The following is a 22,226-nucleotide window of genomic DNA, read 5'->3' on the forward strand; positions in this document are numbered from 1 at the left end:
GATTTCCATCCTGTCGCCCTTCTCTGTTCTGAGAGTTGCAGCCATCTGATGGTCTTGAATTTTGGATCGAGTGATAGTCTCATCTATAAGGAGGCTCAATACTAATCTGAGCATAATCAGACCAGCCGATTGTGAAATCTGGAAAGTCTCCTATTCTGGCCGATTCTGTTTCCTGCCCAGAATTCTGATTCTCTTGATACTGTGTGTTGTTACTGGTTGCTGATCATATACTTCACTGTTTATGCTTGTTAGTTGATGAGTTCAGCCCCTAAATCCTTGGCTGTTATTCTGTTTCAGAATTTCTGAGTTGTTGAAATCGATTGCAAGCGTCATATTCTGTTATCTCGGTTTTTTACCATCATACTGTGCTTGATTTATTTGGGTAATTTGGTTGTTCTTTGGTTTACAAGATCCTGTTGTTTGGGTCTAGTTTGGCTTGTCAAACCTAGTCCTACATCACAAAGGATGACAAAATTATCATGGGAGGGACCTGAATGGTCAAGTTGGTAGGGACAGGAGAGGATGTGATGAGGTTCATGGAGGATATGGAGTTGGGGAGAAGAATGAGGAGGGGACCTCAATTTTAGACTTTGCGAAAGGCTACGACCTACCTATTGTGAACACCTTCTTCACTAAGATAGAAGAGCATTTGATTACCTACAAAAGTGGGCATCATTCTAGCCAAATCAACTTCTTCCTCACCAAAAGGTCTGACAAACTACTATATAAGGATTGTAAGGTTATGCCTAAAGAGAGCCTAACATCTCAACATAGATTGTTGATCTTGAAAGGATATTCTACGAGGTCTTTTACCAATAAAATGTTGAAGCAAGAAAAGTGGGATTTTAAAGGAGATGTTAACATAATGTGGAATGAAATGATGGACTTCATGGTGGGATGAGGAAGTGCAAGTAGCCTTCAAGCTTAAGAAATACAGTTTTTAAGATTTGGCAAAGGACGACTAGGGCTGTTGAAGATCATGAGAGGTATAAGGCCACTAGAAATGAGGCAAGAAAGATAGTGGGGAAAGCACGGGTGAAGAAATATGAGGACTTGAACAATCTAAATACTAAAGATGGAAAAAAATCCATCTATAAGATAGCTAAAATTAGCGACAAAAATACCAGAATTTTGATAATGTCCGATGTATTAAGAGTGATGATGGTAGAGTTCTTGTAAAGGATGAAGACATTAACAAGAGATGGGCTGAGCATTTTTGCGTCTTGCTAAATGGTGACAACACTCGGAGGAGTAATGGGAGTACACATCATAACAACACACATCATAGATATGTTTGAAAAATAAGAGTGACCGAAGTTAAAGATGAAAGTAGGTAAGACTCCAAGCCAGGATGATTGCCAAGAGAAGTAAGAAAAAAAAATTTTTTTTTTTTTTTTGGGGGGGGGCGGGAGGTGGGGTTACCTAGTTAACCAATTAGTTTAACAAAATTTTGAACACAAGAAAGAAGCCTGATGAATGGAGAAGTATTGTAGTCCCAGTCTACAAAAAAAAAGGCGATATACAAAACTACAATAACTACAGAGGTATAAAACTTATGAGTCATACTATAAAATTATGGGAGAAGATCATCAAGACCGCATTAGAAATGAAACTAGTGTCTCGAGGAGCCATTTGGTTTTATACCTGGAAGATCCACGACGGAGGTGATCTACCTTTTACGGAAGCTCATGGAAAAATATAGATCCTACAGGAAGGATCTTCATATGGTTTTAACCTAGAAAAGGCCTATGATAGAGTCCTTAGAAAGCTGATTTGGCATGCTTTGGAAAAAAAAGGGGTGACTAGTATGTGTTAGCAAAAACGCATTTAAAACGGAGTTTCAAACACGTTCTCGTTTTTTACCGTTAAAACACGTTTTCCCATATACTTCTCAAAGATACTTAAAAAAACAGCAAACGGCAAGCATTTCCATTCTAAACATGTTTAAAACGCGTTTAAACACAATTCCTTTTTTTGGATTTTTTTAAGACTTAACTTGTTGAACATAATGTCTACTTAATTGACCATATCTTTCTCTCCCGAACTCTGATCTACTTGATTCTTTCGCCAACTTGAAGCTAACTCAATGGCCTATATTTCTCATGGTATCACCTTCAACTCAATATCAATGTATGGATCCCGAAATTGAAATACAAATTGATGCATTTGTTGAAAAATGTTTCTAAAGTGATGACTCCTAACTCAAACTGAACATACATTACTCCAAGAGTGTGTTGACTATGTTGACAACAATGAACAACATCATAGCCAAGCCACATTGCTCAATAAAACTTGGACATGTGTGGTGTATGAATTTAGAATTGGTAGTGGATGATATTCAATTATATATCATAAAACTTATAATGAGACGAGATATATATGCATTAGTGTTGGATACTGTAGTTATTTTGAACATTAGATGCAAGTATTCATGTAATAATTCATTAATTTATACGAGTATAGTACCTTTTTTTGGTCCCGTTTGTTTAAAATCTACACATTTAAAACCCGTACCGTCCATTTTCCCTTTTTTACTGTGCTCTGTTTTTTTTACCCTTTTTTTTACCACATCGTTCAAAAATTTTTACTGTTTAAAACCCACACTATCCATTTTTGTATTTTTTTCCTTTTCCGTTCCCGTTTTTGCTAACAGGGGTGTGGACATTATTAAAGACATGCAAGAGAACGTGGTGACTAGTGTGAGATCAGTAAGAGATCATGGTAGTGAGTTCCTAGTTACCATTGGGTTACATCAAGGATCCGCTTTAAGTCGTTATATGTTTACACTCATCATGGATGATTTAACCAAGAACATTCAATGGGAGGTTTTGTGGTGAATGCTTTTTGCCGATGATATCGTTTTGGTAGACGAGACAGTGGCAGGGATTAATAATAAGTTGGAGTTATGGAAATCTACCTTGGAATCAAGAGGTTTTAAAATAAGTAGAAAAAAATGGAGTATATGGACTGTAACTTTAGTAGCTCAAGTACGGATACTGATGTGGTGAAACTTGAAGAGTGAAAGATCCCGCAAAGCCACTGTTTTAGATTTTTGGGTCTACTATTAACAAGGATGGTGTGATAGAGAATGATGTTTCACACAAAATTAAAGCAGGATGGATGAAGTGGAGAGGTGCATCTGGAGTGTTGTGCGATCGACACATTCCCCTTAAGCTTAAATGAATGTTTTATAGGACGGTCATAAAACCGACTATGTTATATAGGGAGGAATGTTGGGCAGTTAAGAAGCGTAACATAGATAAGTCGAGTGTAGCAAAGATGCGGATGTTGAGATGGATGTGCAGCAAAACTAGGAGAGATAAAGTGAGGAATGACAAGGTAAGAGCTAAGTTGGGAGTGGCACCGATTCAGGACAAGCTCCGAGAATGCAACTTAAGGTGGTATGGCCATGTTCAAAGGAAGCCTAGGGATGCTTTAGTACGGAGGAGTGATCAAATCCAGTTGGAAGGAGCTAGAGCTAGAGCTAGAGCTAGAGATAGGGGCAGGCCTAAAATGACCATTGATGAGTTGGTAAGGAAAGACATGCAAAAGCTTGGTCTTGACCCAAGTTTTATGACATCATACAAAGTTGTTTGGAGGGCAAAGATCCATGTTGCAGACTGCGTTTAAGTGGGATGACCCAGAGGTGTTGCATTGCCTTATTTCTTTTCTTGACCACCCCCTTCCTTCTCTCTTCTACCTTTTATCTTTTTCTTTGACAGATCCATATAGCCGACCCCATTTAGTTGGGAAAAGGCTGACTTCTTGTTGTGTTTTTTTTTTTTTTTTTTTACTTTTTTTCATTTTTAATCATATCATTTGGAATTTTTTACCGTTTAAAACCCATACCATCCGTTTCCGTTTTGTTGTCGTTCCTAACTATGGTCCCATCATTGCTCAAGGCATTGCAGTTCAACTCTGTAAACCTTTGTGCTTTTCTCTAGTGTCCTTCTCGTCTCTGGCAATCACCAACAACACACTCTCACACTCAAGGGTTACCTTCTGCGTTTTAGTGTCCCACTTACAACAATTGATGGTGTTAGCCGTAATACAAAAGAAAATCCAGAACACTATATAATCCAGCTACATGTAACTCCCTACCATCAAGGGAGTTAACGTTGGTTATGGATAACCACCCACTCATTATGCTGATAAGGCAATTGGGCCACATCAGTCAATAAACAATGTTCACTAGCAACCAAATATAAAATAGAGCATATCTCTTAAATTGGTTACAATGTACACAACATGAAAATCATCAAGAAACAAAGAATTCAAACAATCTTGTTTTCTGCATCATCATTTTATATGAAGTGCATTTGCATTGTTAAAATTTCATTGTGTTGATAACAAATCTGGTGTTTATCATTTTATAAAACATTATGTATGCATGTATGCAGGATAATGCATTAAAAAGTATTGACCAACAGAAGAAAACGAATACCTGATAAAGGCAATAAGAGACTAATAATGCAAGGGAGAAGATAAGTGCAATCAGGACCGCCAAATGTCTTCCCGAATTTGAATGGAGGATTTGTGGTAATTGGACAATGATAAATGGAATAACAGAAACAGCCATGATCATTGCAGCATAACAAGTCCAGATGTCAGTAGTAACACCAGATCCTGCAAAGACAAAGAATCTATGAATTGTGATGTGTTTTCCTACACCCTCAATTCAAAATTTCTTAAACTATGTGCTCAAAGTCAGTTCTTTTAAATAAGAGGATTATTTAACAATTTCAGAATTGAGGTGAAAATGAAGTGCACCTTCCCTAAACTCTTTCTAATTGGCAAGAATTTTATGTTGTACACTATAATTTACACAATAGGTAAATATAACACTCTGCTTACTTCATTACCCTCTCTATGATGCTATTAACAAGTAAAATGACACATATAAGAGTGTACCTGTTAAGCTGAATCCTTTTGTATCTTTCAAATCTCTTGCAATTGAATCCTCAATGTCACACTTGCCAACAATTACACAAGATCCCCATAATAATGTCAAAAGCATGACAGTTGACCCAGCTAGCAAGCCCATACCAACCAAGACCTGACTTTGAGCAGTTTCTTTACTTCCAGAAAGGCCAGATACTGCAGAGACATGGGAAAAATCAGTAGAAGAAACCCTACTCAATTAGAAAAAATAACTCAACAACTATCAATCCATAATAATTTACCTTATTCAGATCAAAATAACAGGATAAATATGTCAAACATAATATTTATTTACCTGATGGAACAATGTAAACCATACTAAACTGGTTATAAAATGATTTGGAAAGAATGCATCATGGTATCATCCACAGCATAATAAAGAGAGCACAGGTTATATTGATCCCTAATGCAATGCCTCTGAAAAAGGCAGCCTGCATAAGAGTTTAGTGGTTATACTAACCCTTATAGTGGAGATCATAGTTGTCACGGCACCAAGGCAAACCGAGGTGTTGGAGGGCTGCCTATGCGCTTAGGCGACAAGGCAGCCGCCATAAGGCGAACAAGGCGACCAAGTGTTATATCTGTATATGTTTTCACTCTTTTGTAATGCTACATATACCTTGTGTTATCAAAAATCAACATTAAACCACATTAATTCATCAAAAATCAACATTTAGCCACATCAACTCATCAAAGATCAACATTAAGTCACATTAAGTCATAAAAAATCAACATTTAAAGAAATGCTCTTGATCTACAATAAGTTTTACTGGTCAAATGATTTTATTTTTACATGAGACTTTTTGTATTAGGCATAGCACAAAACCAGCTTTCCAATAAGTCATTACTTAAATCTGAGTTGTAATGGAAAATTTATGTTCTGGTCAAACTTATTTTAAAGTGTTCAAATGCTATTAAAATCTCCTGAATGAAAATAATTTTGAAAGAAATAAAGAAAATAATTTTGAAAGAAATAAAAAATATATATATACCAAACTTTTGGTTTTTAACAATGTTTTACTACAATAGATTTATGACATTTTCAGAACTGAGAAAAACCCAACATTTGAAAGTTAAAAATTGTCCTACAACCAAAAATCCAGTTTTTGTTCTTGGATTGGAGAGTTGACATTTTATCCTTTTGGAATTTGAATTTTAAACTATTTTTAACGGATTCAAATAGAGAGTATTTTCTTATTTATGAATAATATCTCAAGTATTTACCTAAATGATATTTGGCATAAATAAGTCCAAAAACATAAGGCGACATGCAGTGCATAAGGCGGCAGCCGCCTAGGACCCAGGCAAACCGCCTGGACACCAAGGCACCCCTAGGCGACACCTTGACAACTATGGTGGAGACCGGTGAAATGAGCAGAGGTCGAATCCCCCAATATGCATCTACAGCTGCTAGCATATGAACCCAAACTTTGACATTCCAACCCATTCAGTACAGATGTGAGGCAGAAAACAACGAAATATATTGAAAAGGACAGGAAGTGTAGCAATATCTCCTAGACTAGAGAAAGGGCTTTGGTCATGGCCACATGCCAGATTTGGAAGTCTAGACCAATCATATGGCCATTATGGTAATAATCAAAACAACAATGACAGAATCAGAATTTTATCGGATTTAAATCAAGGTAAATGCAAACAAAAAATTACAATTGGAGTATGTTTATCAAATTAAACATCGGAGTACATAAATCTAACTTAGATCATATACAATCCACTGGCAACCCCACGAACTAATTGAGCCATTGAGGGAATGAAACCCTTGCTATTAATTCATACTCTCAAAGAATTCAGTTACTACAGCCATTTAACTTTTCGTCCACCTGAGATGCCACAATATGGCCCCACTTGGAACCTTTTGTTATCACTAGCCCCAGCATGGTGGATAAATCAGGAAGTGCTTAGAGGTGGAGAATCCACAAACAATTCGTTTACATTTTGGCATGATCACAAATTAATAGAAAGGGAACATTTCTGGTCAAGGCTTCAACCTAAGGATAAGCTCGATCTTAAATGACAAGTTAGGACAGTTCAATAACTGGTGAAATCGTGGTAATGTCAATAACTAGACTACATATGAAGAAAGTATTTATCCATTGGACTACAAAAAAACAAAGGTTTACCCACGCCTGAAAGTCTGAGGAGGCAGGGGATTCGCTTTACTCAAAAGCAGAATCCTGGAAAGCTCAAGGAAGATCAACTGGTTCAATAGAAACAGAGCTGTTTCCTGACATTTTTGCTTAATTAAACCAGCTAGATCAATGAAAAATTATCTCAGATGGAAAGAGAGATAGCAGAGAGATACAAAGAAATTAAGAATAATACTGAGAAAAAGATCCACACTCAATCCAATACAGAGATAGAGAACACTCTTACAGAAGAAAGAAAAGTCTTAGATAAAGATAAATAAGAATTGAAGATTAGTGGTACAGATATAAAAGTAAGGATTGAAGATTTTTTTTTTTTTTTTCTTTTCTTTATTTTTTAAGTCTTACCAAGGATAAGCATGGCATCAGGAAGGGCGCCGAGGATGGGGAGGAAGAGACCACCGATGATACCAGGGCCAAGGATCTCAAGCAGAAGCTCACTTCCATTGGAAAGGAGTGTGGCAGCCTGGTACATGAGGAATCCATACACAACAATAAGGAATAGGTTCCCGAAGACGGTGGTAGTACAAGGCAAGAACCCGTAAGTCTGTTCGCAGGTCTCTTCCGATGATAAGATCCGCTTGAATGAAATGATGGATGGTTGCCGAACATTGTCGATCCCATCAGAGACCAGATCTGAAAAAGGAGTCGTTCCTCTAATAATGGATCTACTCCAGCCAAAACCAGAGGTCGCAAGGACGACAATGACAATAAACAAAACGGAAAGCACAGATTTCTTCGCCATGGTTTCTTCTTCTTCTTTTCTCTATGAACAACTTTCGTCTAGCTTCACTGCAACTTTTAGCTACCTTACTTGAACTTGAAGTTTCCACATCCAACTTCTACAGAAGTCCAACCATTTTGAAGCAAATATAGTAGTTGAGGAGGGAAACGAAGAGCGTCGATTTGGATCCAAAAAAGGTGCCGGTCCAGCTATAACGACCAAAGAATTTGCCCAATACTGCCGTTAGTTCATTTCTGTTTATATATTTTTGTTAATAAATAATGGACACAGATTTTCCGCTTAAAACTTATCGCTAAACGCCTGACAGGGTTGAATGATCAGGCCTTCCACTTCCTTCCAACTTTGGAAATGCCACTCATAACTGCATCTGATGATAATCTCTAACTGTAGGTACGTTTGGTTGTGGGACCTAGTAGGGTCGTTGAGGCACGATTCATACATATTCATTAGGGGTTCAGTTGAGCACGTATTGAGGGTGGTCCCAGCTGTTAGACACGCGTTGGACGCTTAGCATAGCATAATTGAAGAAGATCAAAATCCACGGTGCTCAGCCAGTGGCTGTATACCCAACATGGCTAGAGGGACCACCAAAAAATCTTAGGTCTCGAATTTTGATAAAATTTAGACCGAATTTTCTGGAATTTGTTTCAAATCAAGTACTTTATTGATTATGTCGAAATTTTCGAAACTTGATCATCCCAGAGTGGATCAAAACGATCAAAACTCACAAAATTTCGATCAAAATTTTCAAGAATTAAAACTATGAATTTAAGTGATGGTTTTGTGACCTAATAGGGTTCAAACTTTTTTTTTTTTTTTTTTAAAAAGTATTCATTTGATGGTCTAAATTACAAGTGGGTATAGACTAGACCCCTATGATCCACGGAAAAGCCTAGGTGGAAAGTGGAGGGGCTCGAATATTTCGTTGCAACTTGTTTTTTTCCGTTTCAACTGTCACTTTATTTTGCAGAAGACTTAAATTTTGGTGGGCCATAGTGGGAAAATGCTACCAGACGACCATCTCAGCTGGGACCCGGTACAGGTACTACCGTGTCCAACCCGTGTACGGCTGAAATCCTCCTTGTTTAGTCCGTGTAAGGCCGAAATCCCAACAGCGCCCAACAAGATCTGCTGATGACACCAGCATTATCATGAATTCAATTTGGATTGGAGGCTTGTAATCTGAATTGATTGAAAAATGAAAAAACCCAAAGTCTTCCTCCCCCGAGTCGGCCATTCGACCACGGGCCCTGGCCCCATCCTCAGTAAAGATGTGAATTTGAAAATGAAATCGAATCAAGATCGTAAAATTATTTAATAAATAATTTGATTCTAATTTTAAGTTTAACATCGATTAATTAAATGGGTCAAGTTGGTTTTAATCGTTTAACCCGTTAATTTCAAATCGAATTAACATCGTGAAATCGAACTGTTTAAACCGTTTAAACGATCTAATTAACTTGTATAACAATTAAATATTTGATTGTTTTAACAAAATATAATGGTTTAATTTATGGAAGAATTAAGGATCATAGAAGCTATCCAACAGTCTATTCAATTATTTACTCTTATTATGTAGTTATGTAGTTAGATCCTTAGTTGTTCGATGCCTCATTTAATTTGATGCAAGATTGAAGCGTCAACAAAAGCAAATTTTATTAAGCATGCGAATAAACTAGCAAACCGATTGCCAACCATTTTAAAATCATGAAACTGACACCGTTTAAAAACTGTAGAACCGAAACTATTTACTGAACGACGGTTTCAGAAAGTGCAACCATTTAGTAAATGGTGTGATTTTGGTTTCAGTCAAATAAATATGAACCGAATCACACCATATACATCAAAACTGAACCGATCAACACCCTTACCCTCTGTTTTCCTTCCCATACCACGCAAGTTGCAGCCTACACACTGCCTCCTCTTTTTTTGCCCTATGATATTCCCTCTTCCCTCTTCCCTCTTCCCTCTTCCCTCTGCCTCTCCGCCCCCTATCTCTTTAACTCCCCTTGTTTCTCTTCCCTTCTTTCCCCTATTCCTCTCCCTCCTAAGGGACCTCATCTGCTGCCCCTACCTCGTGCTACAACAACCCCTTCCCAGTGACTCCTCCCCTTTCTACTTGATCAAATCCTTTTGAAGTCCTACAACCTACTTAGAACAAGAAAACCCTCGTTTAAGTAGCATGACCTAATTTTTCTTTATAGAACTCCAAGTTTGGCTTATTTATATGTAATTTGGAATCCTCATTTTGGTTAATTAATCAGGAAAACATTTATGCGAGGGGGAAGATATTTTTAACCACTTGATGTACAACCCCCACGACCTGTTACCTCCCCTCCCTTTTTCTTTTTTTTTTTTTTCATTCAACAATTGCCTCCGGTTTCATCATGTTGCTACATGTTGGCCATGTGTCCATCATGTTGATTTCATAGTTTTTGAATAGAATCAGCTGGATCGATCCATCTAGATCCAAATCTAGCTAATCTGATTCTAATTCTTAAAATGCTAGTATATGCACGGGACTACAAAGGCGGTATGGATATACAAAAGGGTAGATTGAGAATAGATAACTGAATTTGAGGTTCAGATTCACATGTTGCCTATTTATCATTTTATATAAATCCAACTTTCAACATTTCCTCTTTATCAACCAAAAAAAAAAAAAGTCACGACCTCCGTATGACCGTATCTCTTTTCCTTGGCAGAACAAAGGCACCCAGTTATCAATCTTACTATTGGGTTGTGCCGGCCAAAAAACTTTCACCTAATAAAGGAATAAATAAATTAAGTAAAAAGAAAATTAAAAGACCCATCTGTGATCTAAACATCGTCTGCGGATACGAGATATGGCGGAGAGGGTTTCATCTGTTGATACATGGTGGAAAGCGATCCAGTGGATGAGAATGAAGTTTGGATTTAGGTCTCAACAGATATAGTTTTTGGTAATCTCAAGGGATTAGCACAGTTGGTTTGGAGGGGACATGAGACTCCGCCTCAAGAAGCGAGGTCTCATGATCAAAACTTCGCTGCCCCATAATTTCTTAGGGCCACCCGCCTAAGGTTCACTAGGGCTCAGAAGCTCCGGATTTGTAAGTGGCGTGGGGTCAAGTACGTGCCAATAATCAAACCGAAACCAAACCGAATGAAACCGATAAAAAAATAAATGATTTTGAGATTATAAATTGATGAATTGATCATCCATTTTTCACAATTTGAGTGAGAAAATTTTTTATTGTATGGGGAATTGTTACAAATCATTGAATATTAGGTTTCAATATTAGTTAACTTTCCATTACAATGACAAACCATGATTTAATCGTAAATTTAAAGTATGTTTTTTGTCAAATCTTGTCACTACAAGTTATGAATGTAAGATTCATTATGGTTCAAGCCCAATAATAAACCGATCTAAAGATTCTAAACTGGTATTAACCCAACATTGAAAAACCGAAATAAACTGAAACCAAATCAGACTGAAACCAAAATCGACCAAAAACCGAAGTTCCTTAACATATTGGTTTTGGTCTTCCTCATTCCTAGACCGAAATCGAATCGAACCGAACCGTTCAATTGACACCCCTTGTTTTTTGGGTCAAAATCGAAATCCTATCCCTTTTCAAACCCTCCTCTCTCTTCATCTCTGTTCAGCAGCTTCGAAACTGAAGCAAATCCCTCCTCTTTCTCCCTCTTCTTTCTTCCTCTTCTGTCTTCGTCTCCGTTCATCGCTGCAAACCCCTCTCTCTTTGTTTCTGTTCATCACAATGCTACTAGACTTCAGTTGTATTGGGGAATGATTTCTATGCACTTCCAATTATTTCTTCTTCTTTTCTCAAGAATAATGTTGGTTTCCATCTCATTTGTATTAGGAGTTATGGTGGCTCTCATTTTTCTATTATGATGGGTATTACTAAGTTTGGTCTTCTCTTTTTACATTGGAGACTCCAGCAGCCCCCAAACAACGCCAGCAGGTTGGTGTATACCCAATTCTGGCATTTCAGATGCTCAATTGCAGGCTAATCTTGACTATGCTTGTGGCCAAGGGATCGACTGAAGCCCAATCCAATCGGGTGGTGCCTGTTATGAACCAATTACTGTAGCTTCACATGCAGTTTATGCCATAAATCTCATATACCAAACTTCTGACCGGAATCCTAGTGATACGGCCAAATCGATTGCTCAGTAGGGTGAGGACACGCGTCGCCCACCAGGACACGTGTTGCCGACCAGATAGGGAGTACAAAGACTCTATCACGCTCTATCACGTCGCTTGCATGAAGGGAATATTCCCTACGAGAAGGATGGACGTATTCGAGTGGAACTCTGAAAGGGAGGAAGGTGGACCCGAGAAGGAGAGGGGGAAGGCAAGAGAAAACCCTAAACCCTAGGAACCATATAAGAGGGCCCGAGAGGAAGGAAGAAGGTAAGCATCAATACCCACACCATTACTCCCATACTAAAAACTGTGCGACCGACCCTAACTTGAGCGTCGGAGGACTAACCCCGGACAAAGCTCCGAGCCTCTGCCGTCTGTGCTTGTGCAAGATCAACTCATACGGGGTTTTTGGTAGCAACAGATTGGCATCGTCGGTGGGAACGACAGTAATGGTGGGGAGAACCTACAACCGCAGGAAGATAAGAGGAGCGTCAAACATGAACATGGGGGAAGAACCTTCAGGGGGGCTTCCTCCCTCGGCGGAGATAGGACGAGAAAGGGGCAATGATGACCGGGAAGTATCCATAAGGTACCTGCACTCGGGTGGATATTCAGTACGCGAAGATAGTGATCCTCCGCCCCCTCCTGAAGCGTAAGAATACGTGACGAGGGAGCAATTCGAAGCCCTCCAGGACAAATATGACCGAATGGTCGAGGCAATGAAGGAGGTCTCCAAAGCTGTCTCTCAGAAGACTAACGGAGCACCGCCAAGCCCCCACATCCAGCCTGAGAGGGCTCTAGACGAGGACCGGAGTAGTACAGGATCTATAAGGTCCAATCATAACCTTCGGAACTGAGCAGTGAGGGAAAGTCTCGCACCCCGAGGTAGGACATAGCGTGCCGCCAGCGATCTACATGGGGATCCGTGCCCAGGAGACAATGAGAGGCACGAGGACTTGGGGTTAAAGTGGATGATCCTAGAACTGAAAGATGAGATCAAGAAGGTGGCAGAAAATCAGACAGGAACCCGCCAGCCGGACCTCACCAATGACACGGCTCTAGCTGATGAGGTCATGAGGGATCCGCTCCCGATCGGCTTTCGCCTACCCAAGTGTGACACTTATGACGAGTCGGGGGATCCCGTCGATCACTTGGAAGGCTTCAAGGTCGCCATGCAGTTCCATTGGGTCTCGAAAAACATTATGTGTCATACCCTGCCATTGACATTCAGAGGAGTGGCAAGGCTATGGTACAACCGTCTGCCGACGAAATCGATCCACAGCTTCAACGATTTAAGCTACTTCTTTGTGAAGGGATTCTCTAGTAGCCAGCCCCTTCAGAAGACTACGTTGAACTTGACCAACGTCAAGCAACAGAAAGGAGAATCACTGCGGAACTACATGAAGCGCTTCCAACAAGAGAAGATCACGATCAGAGGCTTAGACCCGAAAGAGGAGTTCACAACCCTGCTGGGAGGCGTCAAGGATAAGGAGCTGAAAAGGTCTCTGGCGAAGCATACACCTAGGAATCTGACCGAGCTGAGAGCTCGGTACGATAAGTACATCCAGATGAAAGAAACCCTCCAGGCCGATGAAGAAGCTTAAAGGAAGGCGGTAAGAAAGAGGCTCTCAAGGGCCGACGATAAACCCTCCGAAGAAGGCAAAAGACAAAAGTCTGAGCGCGGTCAGGTACCCAGTCCACCAAGGAAGTTCTAGAAATACTCACCCCTGAACCGGAGACGAATGGAGGTACTGATGCAGATAAAGGACTCCCCGGATGCCAGGGCCATGAAGTGGCCAGGAAAGATGGGGCGACACCCTGAGAGACGCAACATGGACAGATATTGCCACTTTCACAGAGACCATGGCCACGACACCGAAGACTGTTGGCACCTCAAGGGGGAGATAGAAGGGATGATCCGAAGGGGATATCTAGGCCGATTTGTAGACCACGAAAAGGAGGATGCCCAAGACGGTAATGACCATAGGGATAACCGTCGGAGAGATGACAGAGGTCGCTATGAGAGGAGGGGGCTTGCCCGTAGAGGCAATTAGGAACGGCGAAGGGACCAGACACCCGAGGAAGCTGAGCATCACCCCCGAGATGAGAATAAGAGTCCAACTAGAGTTATAGCGACCATCTGTGGAGGCCTAGCCACTGGAGAGAGTTCAGTCTCTGCTAGGAAAGCAAAGGCCTACGTAAGAAGTGTACATATGGGGGAATGGCCGAACAAGAAGGCGAGGATGGGGACGATTATCTCCTTCTCAGATGATGATCTGGAAGGGGTACATACTCCGCACGACGATGCCCTGGTTGTCACCATGACCATAGCGGATTGCAAAGTGAAGAGGATCTTAGTGGATTACGGTAGTTCAGCTGATATCCTGTTCCTTGAAGCTTTCCGAAAGATGGGCCTGGATGAGGGAAAGTTAAAGAAGGTCGAACACCCGTTGCAGGGATTCTCCCGCGTCCCAGTGAAGGTGGAAGGGTTGATTGAGTTGCCGGTAAGAGTCGGCACCGGAGATCACCAAGCGATGGTCATGATCAACTTCCTGGTTGTGGGCATTACATCGGCATACAATGCCATACTAGGAAGGGTCGGATTGAACCTACTAAAGGCTGTCGTCTCCACACCCCATCTCAAGATGAAATTCCCAAACAAGAATGGTGTCGAGGAATGTCGGGGCGATCAGGAGGCATCCCGGAGGTGTTACGCCATTACCTTATGGGAAAAAGAAAATACAGGCGAGGCACTCCCGATAGAGGATCTGCATGATGATGCCAATTATCAACAGGGGGAGCCGGGCAAGGGTTTGGTGCAAGTTGAAGCCGAAGAGGGGGATAACACTCGGCAATTTCAGATTGGGGCTACCATGCCAAGGTTGTAACGAGAAAGACTCGTCTCATTCCTACGGAACAATGCTGACATCTTCGCTTGGTCGGCTTCGAATATGCCCGGAATGGATCGAGAGGTGATAGAGCNTATATATATATATATATATATATATATATATATAAGATTCACACTAGTTGTAGGATGCAAACCATTTTCTAAAACGACACTATTAACTCCATGTAAATTAGTTGTGAACCGAATAACAAAAACCGATTAAAAACTGCTAAAACTGAAACCGAATGAAAACGATTCGGATTTCACCTTATTCCTATCCAGTGCGATTTTGGTTTTTCCTTATCAAAATATAAATCACACCGAAACCGAACTGAATAACCAAAACCACATCGTTTGAAATCCCTAGTTTTTCCCCCAAAAATGGCTTCAAACTCTTTGGACTTGGCCTCATTAGCGTTAAGTAGGTGGGTATTGTTCCAAGTAATTAGAGTTTTTTTTTTTTTTTGGTAGAAGTAATTAGAGTTTCTCTCCTTACATGAGAGGGTGAGAAACACCTTGTTCAACAAATTTTTTCTGGTAAGTGTTGCGTCAAGAAAACACACACTAGAGAGTGAGTGTCGGGCCGATTTGGCGGGGGACTTTCTAATACCTAAGTTAGTTCTCTCTGCAAATGGATAATTCCTATAAGAATGGAAAAAAAATCGATCCCCTGAGAAGAGGTTTACTTGAGTATTTATAGCTGGCGGCCACCGAGTGAAAGTCTAGCTTTTTGGTAGGTTTCTAACGCGTATAGGAGTCTGAATACAAAAGTTGTGATAAGAAAGGGCCTATGGGAAATGTCCCAGCTATGGGAGCTTCATGTGATGACCGTATCCCAGAGGATAGGGCGAGATATCCTTCTTTTTAGGGAAGATCTAAAATCTCCTTGAGAATCCTTTTCGGGGTAGCACATATCCATCCCATCCCATATGCATAAGTCACATGTTGGACCCGGGTGATCCACTGTTGGAGTCTCAGGCTGAGCGACCTAAGTGGAATGGTTTGATCGCTGAGCTACTTACCTCGATCAATAGGTTGTAAATGCCTCTTTTCGTTCGGATGGCGTATACTTTGGTCTTGCCATTCGGTTAGGAACTGGCGTAGTTGGGCTCATTTTGTGGTTCAGGTAGCCATGTGGTGGGATTCTCGTGTAATGTCCTCCCCACACTGGCACTTGCCTAGCCATTCTACTGTTAAAGTCCTTTTATTGACATTGGTCGGTCGGTCCGCTTTTGATCTGGACGTCTACTTCAAGTTGGGTAGATGACCTCGTAAGGTTTTGGCTATTCAGTTGATCCTATATGTTCTAGGTCTATTGTCCACTTGGTTCATTTAGCATATTTTTGCCATAATAGTTTGCCCCCCACTCCTGCCAAGAACTTGTAGACGGTAGGAGTTGATCCTTATGCCGTCAAGGATACGGTTCCCTTTCTGTCATGGCCGAGCACCAGGCCTGGTTCAAAAAGCAACCGCCTCAATGGGATCTGGATCAATCCCATTGATTGATCCACGTAACACCACTTTGGATCAACCTTGGAAGATTTACTCCAAATCTAGCTGATCTGATTCAGATTCTAAAACTGCTAGTATATGCACAAGACTACAAAAGGTTGTCTGGATATACAAAAGGGTAGATTGGAGAATAAACAATTGAATTTGAGGTTTAGATTTCACATGTTACCTATATATATATATATATATATATATATATATATATATATATATATAAATACACATGTGCAAATGCACGTTAGCGGAATATTTTTCTTAGTGTGTTTATGTGGATAAACTTTTACTCATAAATCTTTTAAATGATTTCCACTAGAACGTAGACTTTTTTCCCTAGAAAATATCTATGACCATCTTGGCTTCCAAAAGTTTAGTAGATCCTACTTAGCAATGTTTCATCAATAGTTTCTTCCATATGTACTACCTAATCTAGGGAATAACTTTGATAGTAACTGATGTGCCATATTATGTCACCTGCCCAGCACGTAATAAGACGATCTTGCCGAGCCCTCGCCTTGGCCGGTCACGGACGAGCCCTCGCCTCGTCCCAGTCCTACTGAGCTCTCACCTCGGCCCTTTATGGACGAGCCCTTGCCTCGCCCCAATCCTATCGAGCCCTCGCCTTGGTCTCTCATAAGCAAACACTCACATCATCCCTTCTCAGACGAAGCCTTCTCCTTGGCCACCTAGACAGATTCCCTCTTTGATTGATTGTAAGTCCTTAGCTGAATTAGTGCCACGACATCACGACTGACAATGTGCCACATCTTGCGGTTGGGACACTCAAGGGTTCGCTAGAGATGGTGCCCCGGAGGAAGTGGAATTGCTAGTGAGAGGACTCTCCCCAAGTATTACGGAAGTTCCTTGTTGAGACTCCTAATGCCTTAGAACTCCCTGAAAATGGAGAATATTTAGAATATTCCCCCTCTCATACGCTAGTTCAGAAGAACGTGGAGGAGTGGGACACAGGGGGAACGTAAGGAAATCAGGCCTTATATATACAGGAGGTAAGCCCTTGAAGAAGGGGGGAACTTAAGGATCGCATATACATGTTGCTTAATTCTGACTTGACCCTTACTTTGTCATCGGAGGGTTATTGCACCGGCCATCTCCGCTGCACCTATGTTGACTTCTTCATCCTTTCAGGGAGAGTTCAGAGAATTCGTGGTACAACTTGAAGCAACCAAGGGAATCTCCCTCTGGTTAGAATTTACCAAATCAGATTGGCGTATTCTGTGGGAAATAGTACAAAAAGCTACTTTCATTAATGCAGTTGTGAAGTGAATAGATTGTCTCGCCAACTGCATCGAGTGGTAGGTCGCCACAATGACCGAGACATAAGGAGAACATTTGAGATCCACCAACGGTGGAACAGAAAGTTCTCATGTCGGCAGAAGGATCATTATTGCCACCACCTTACCTGGATGTCAAAGCAATACCTGAAGAGGGTCCACCTGCTGATCGAAGTCCCCAACACTCTCACTAGGCACACCCAACCCGGTCAATTGACACAGGGATAGAAGAGCGGATCCAAAGCTTGAAATTACAGATGCTGGCAACCAAAGGCTTAGTCCGGAATTTTATTTGACAATTTGAAACGTCACTTCCAATTCCACTAGTGGATTGCTAGAATAATGCTCGTGTTACCCCCTATGTTCCTAGACAAAGCCACACTGGATCGATGCATTAGCCGAGGTGAGCCCCTCGACCTGATGATGCCCGATGAGCCTGAGAGGGATCACCAAGCAATAGTGTGGCCCCCCAATCCACTACTAGGCTGGAATGAAGAAGATATTCTAGGATGACGCATTTTGCATCACGCAACGAAAGGATCAGAACAGGGACCACTTCTACACAGAGGAGGGAGAACTCCTAGCCAAGCCCGAGAATCGAGCCCAAAATAGGCCCCGCGTAGGGATGTTTGAAGTCCCTCACCACGAAGGGATGCTCGAGAGGCCCCTCCTTGAAGGATAGATCAGGAGACCACTCCTTGAAGGGCAGCTAGGGATGCACCTCGTTGAAGAGAAGCCAGAGATGACAGACACCGGACTCATGGACGGAGCCCAGAGCAGGGGAGAAGGCATCCCCGAGCTGAGGACACCGGATGTCGTGCTAGAGAGAGGGAAAATAGGATGATCTTGAAAAATTTCTATACCGCTTGAGTAAGAAGATTGACGGGCTTCAGAAACCTTCTTCGGACATAGCTATGGCCCCAACACATAATGTCACACCCAGTTCCTTACAAAACCGGACTGGTGACCGAGTTAACTCTTGTTAACCCAAAACCTGTCAGGATCATCTGATACAGTGACCATAGCACAACATAAACACTCATACTAAGTCAAGTAAATTTTGTATTTCAGTGGAAGTCTTACATGTATTTACCTGTAAATACCCCGATACTCTTGATACCCAAATTGTATTTTATAATAACTTTACATTTGGGCCCGTAGGCGTGATATATACATAAAAAATATAATTTAAACATCTAGAGCACAAAGGGGCTAACATCATAAAATAATCAAAAAGAAGAAATCCGAGTTGGTATCAGTGTTGCTGTCCCACAACACAACTCTCGTACAGGCACTCAGTCCCGTGCCCGAGATCTTCAGGGACCCACCAGTCCTCAACTGAAAACTCCACAGTGGGTCCTAGCACTAGCTTCTTAGCCAAATAACCTGCAAGATCATCTAAAAATGGTATGAACGTGGGATGAGCTTACTAGCCGGGTAAGTGAAAAGAAAGACCAAACAAACATTCGCAATACAATTGAACCTATATGTATGCAGTTCATTTTATTATTTTAGTCCACCTAGACAACAATTCTAAGCTATAGGTTATGTGCTACTCGCAACCATAGTGCGCGTATGCTCTAGGTACGAGCCGCGAATCCCATCCCGCGACACGCCCATAGGGTTGCCGTAGAAGGCTAGCCGTGGGTACTGAAAAAGTAAATTGCTATTCCTCAATGACATTAAAGTAAATTATTGTTTTTCAATAATATTAAAGTAAATTGTTGTTTCTCAGTGATATTAAAGTAAAATGAGCATTTCCCTGCATTAAATTAAAAGTAGTACGATTGGCCTTCTTATTATATCACCAAAGTTGCCGACAATCCTAATGATCAGTTAGTTGTACTTCTAACCACCACCGTTGGTACAGAACCTCGGGCTTCCCCCCAGTGATATACCCAATACCTAAACCCCTGCTGGGAAAGGTCGTAGCACAAAGATATGTCTTTCCTAACCGCATGTTGTTATGTGAGATATTATGATTGCATAGTGCCATCGCGTTCCATTCCACGGGCCACCAATGCATTCGTATCCAAGCCGACTACTGCATCTAGTCTAGCAAAGCATTATATTCAATAGTTTAAAGTCATCCATCTCATATCACAAGCAAGAATAGGAATTTAGCAATTAAAGATATCAGTATGTCAAATCATAAATGAATTTCATAATGCACAGTCAAATGCATGCAATGGTATTCGTGGATGACTAGTCTACACAATAATGATATGATGACATGGCTAGTCTACAACCAGAATGAAACGAGGTAACGTCCTCTTCCCACTTACTTAGTTGTGTACTAAAATCACCCTTGATACAAGGAAGATCAGGCATGCGATGACGCAAGTTTCTAGTACAACCTATCATAAAAAGAGTTGGGTTTAGTATATCTCCACTTTATGCTCATAACCCATAAGGTATGATGATCTCAATGTGTTTAGAATCACTAGAGAAGGTTACTCGACAAATTTGAGCCAAATTAGGACCCAAGAAGTCGGATTGGTGGGTCAACAGTCAACTAGCGGGCAAGGCATCCACCAGTCCTCGCTTGTCGCTTGACCCAGGAACCCTGCCTAGACTGGCGGGCCACGAGCGACGAGCCAGGTCACCCACAGGTCTTGCTCACCTGTCGAGCCAGTAGCTCTGCTTAGACCGATGGGCCATGAGTGGCAGGCCAGGTCACCCACTGGTCTTGCTTACTGGTCGAGCCAGCATCCCACCTAGGATAGGTAGGCACTGGATTGGTGGATCCGACCATTCCCAAGCACCCACCAATCAGAACCAGGATTTTGTTGTTTTCTCCCATTTTTCATCCACCTTGGGGAAACCACCATGGGTTGATTCGACTATATTTTCCATAAATCTAAGGCTCTAAATTTTGATTCCATCCTAGATCTAAAGTTGGTCCAAAGTCTTGAGCATGGATCTTACCTCTTTGCTCAAGAACACCTCAAAACCCCAAATCTTCTCTTTAGCTCAAGAGATCAATAAATGCTTTACAAATTTTGCAAATCTTCTTCTAAATCCTTCATAAACAACACGTAGGACCTTTATTAAACCTTAAATTCATAAACTCCAAAGGATTGCTACCCAAATCAAAGGGTTTCACTTAGGGTTTAGGGAATATAGACTTTACTCATCTCAAATCGTAGATCTCAAGATGAGAATTGTTAATCCGGCATCAAAATCAAAAGATTCAACCTCGACGATGCACAACGAGCTTTTCTCCCCCATTTCTTCCTTTTTCCCATCTCTCTCCTTCTTTTCTCTCTCTTCTTTGCTTTTCTCACCCACCGTGTAAAACAATAAATGTGGGGAAAGAAAGGTAATATATGCTATTTATAGTGGGGTCAAAATATCTAAAGATTAGAGTGGTAAGACACACTGGTGGGTCCAACCCATCTATGACCACCCACCAGTCAGCCAAAACTTAGCCAAATCATTGAGATTTTTGATGGGGCTTGGCCCCGACATATATTCCACTATTAGAAATCGATTAACACATGTACTTAACATAAAATATAGCTACATACCTTTATTGAGTGTACATATCCCCGTGATACGTGCAAGTACACGGCTTGGGCATATGGACTTCACTAGGCACCAACTCCAACTCTAACTCCAACTCATCTGGCTAGCCTGAGTTCAGAGTCATCCTTGCCAACAAGTTCCATAAGGTACTCACCTCAGCTCGCTCGGGTTCAGGTCCTGTAAGACCAAACTGGACCAATCGGGTAATTAGATCGGGTTTAGAAAGTAAGGTATCACACATAATGCTCTATCAGATGAACTGATAAATGCCAACCTGCCCAACGGTTTCACCGTGCCATCTTTCGTTACGTTCGATGGCTCCACAGATCCTTACAATCATCTCTTATACTATGGCTCTACCATGATTGCTTAGGGAAAGTTAGACGCAACACTTTGTCGAGCCTTCGAGGCCTCCTTAAAGGGTGTTGCACTTGTGTGGATGTCAAGTCTGAGGACCTGATCGATTCGTAGCTACGAAAAACTGACAAAAGCATTCCACACATGATTTCAAGCTAGCATGAAGCAGCGGTAGACCCCAGCTAACGTAATGAACATGAGACAAAGGTTAGGAGAGCCCATACATGAATTCCTCACTAGAGGTCAAAAAGTTACCGGAAGGGGTGGTGTACAGCTCACTATGTAACGCCATCACCCAACCTAAATTGGTCCAATCATTGGCCCTTGATTTGCCTGCAACCATGCCAGAGTTGCTAAAAGGTGCAACCAGTTTGCCAACATGGAGGAAGTGCTCGCAGCCAAGGGAATAGTTGATAAAGGAGATCAAACAGAAAGAGATAGGAAGAGGCCTCAGAAAACTAGAGACGAGGACCGAAAACAAAAGAAGAATAGACCGGATCGGCCACTTGACCGAGCAACAAATGATGAGCAGTTTAAGCTAGACTGATCTCGGACTAATTTGCTCTTAGAGATCCAAGATCAGAAGTAATTTCTTTGCCCAAAGCCAATGGTTACGAAGACCGAAGAAAGGAATCCTAATAGGTATTGT

The 22,226-nt window shown here is 41.3% G+C and overlaps 1 protein-coding gene across 1 annotated transcript in view; it reads right to left on the reverse strand.

Annotated features, from left to right (window-relative positions):
* Positions 1-8,124, reverse strand: part of LOC122066514 (sodium/calcium exchanger NCL-like) — a 36,551-nt gene extending 28,427 nt beyond the window's left edge. The window contains exons 1-3 of the mRNA XM_042630328.1: positions 7,452-8,124; positions 4,912-5,097; positions 4,445-4,626 (exon numbers count right to left, since the gene is read on the reverse strand). Coding sequence (XP_042486262.1) covers positions 4,445-4,626; positions 4,912-5,097; positions 7,452-7,848 — 765 coding nt within the window. The 5' untranslated portion in view covers positions 7,849-8,124. The remainder of the gene's footprint in view (positions 1-4,444; positions 4,627-4,911; positions 5,098-7,451) is intronic.
* Between the last annotated feature and the right edge of the window lie 14,102 nt (positions 8,125-22,226).

Source organism: Macadamia integrifolia, unplaced genomic scaffold, assembly GCF_013358625.1.
Source record: "Macadamia integrifolia cultivar HAES 741 unplaced genomic scaffold, SCU_Mint_v3 scaffold2426, whole genome shotgun sequence".
Lineage (NCBI taxonomy): Eukaryota > Viridiplantae > Streptophyta > Magnoliopsida > Proteales > Proteaceae > Macadamia > Macadamia integrifolia.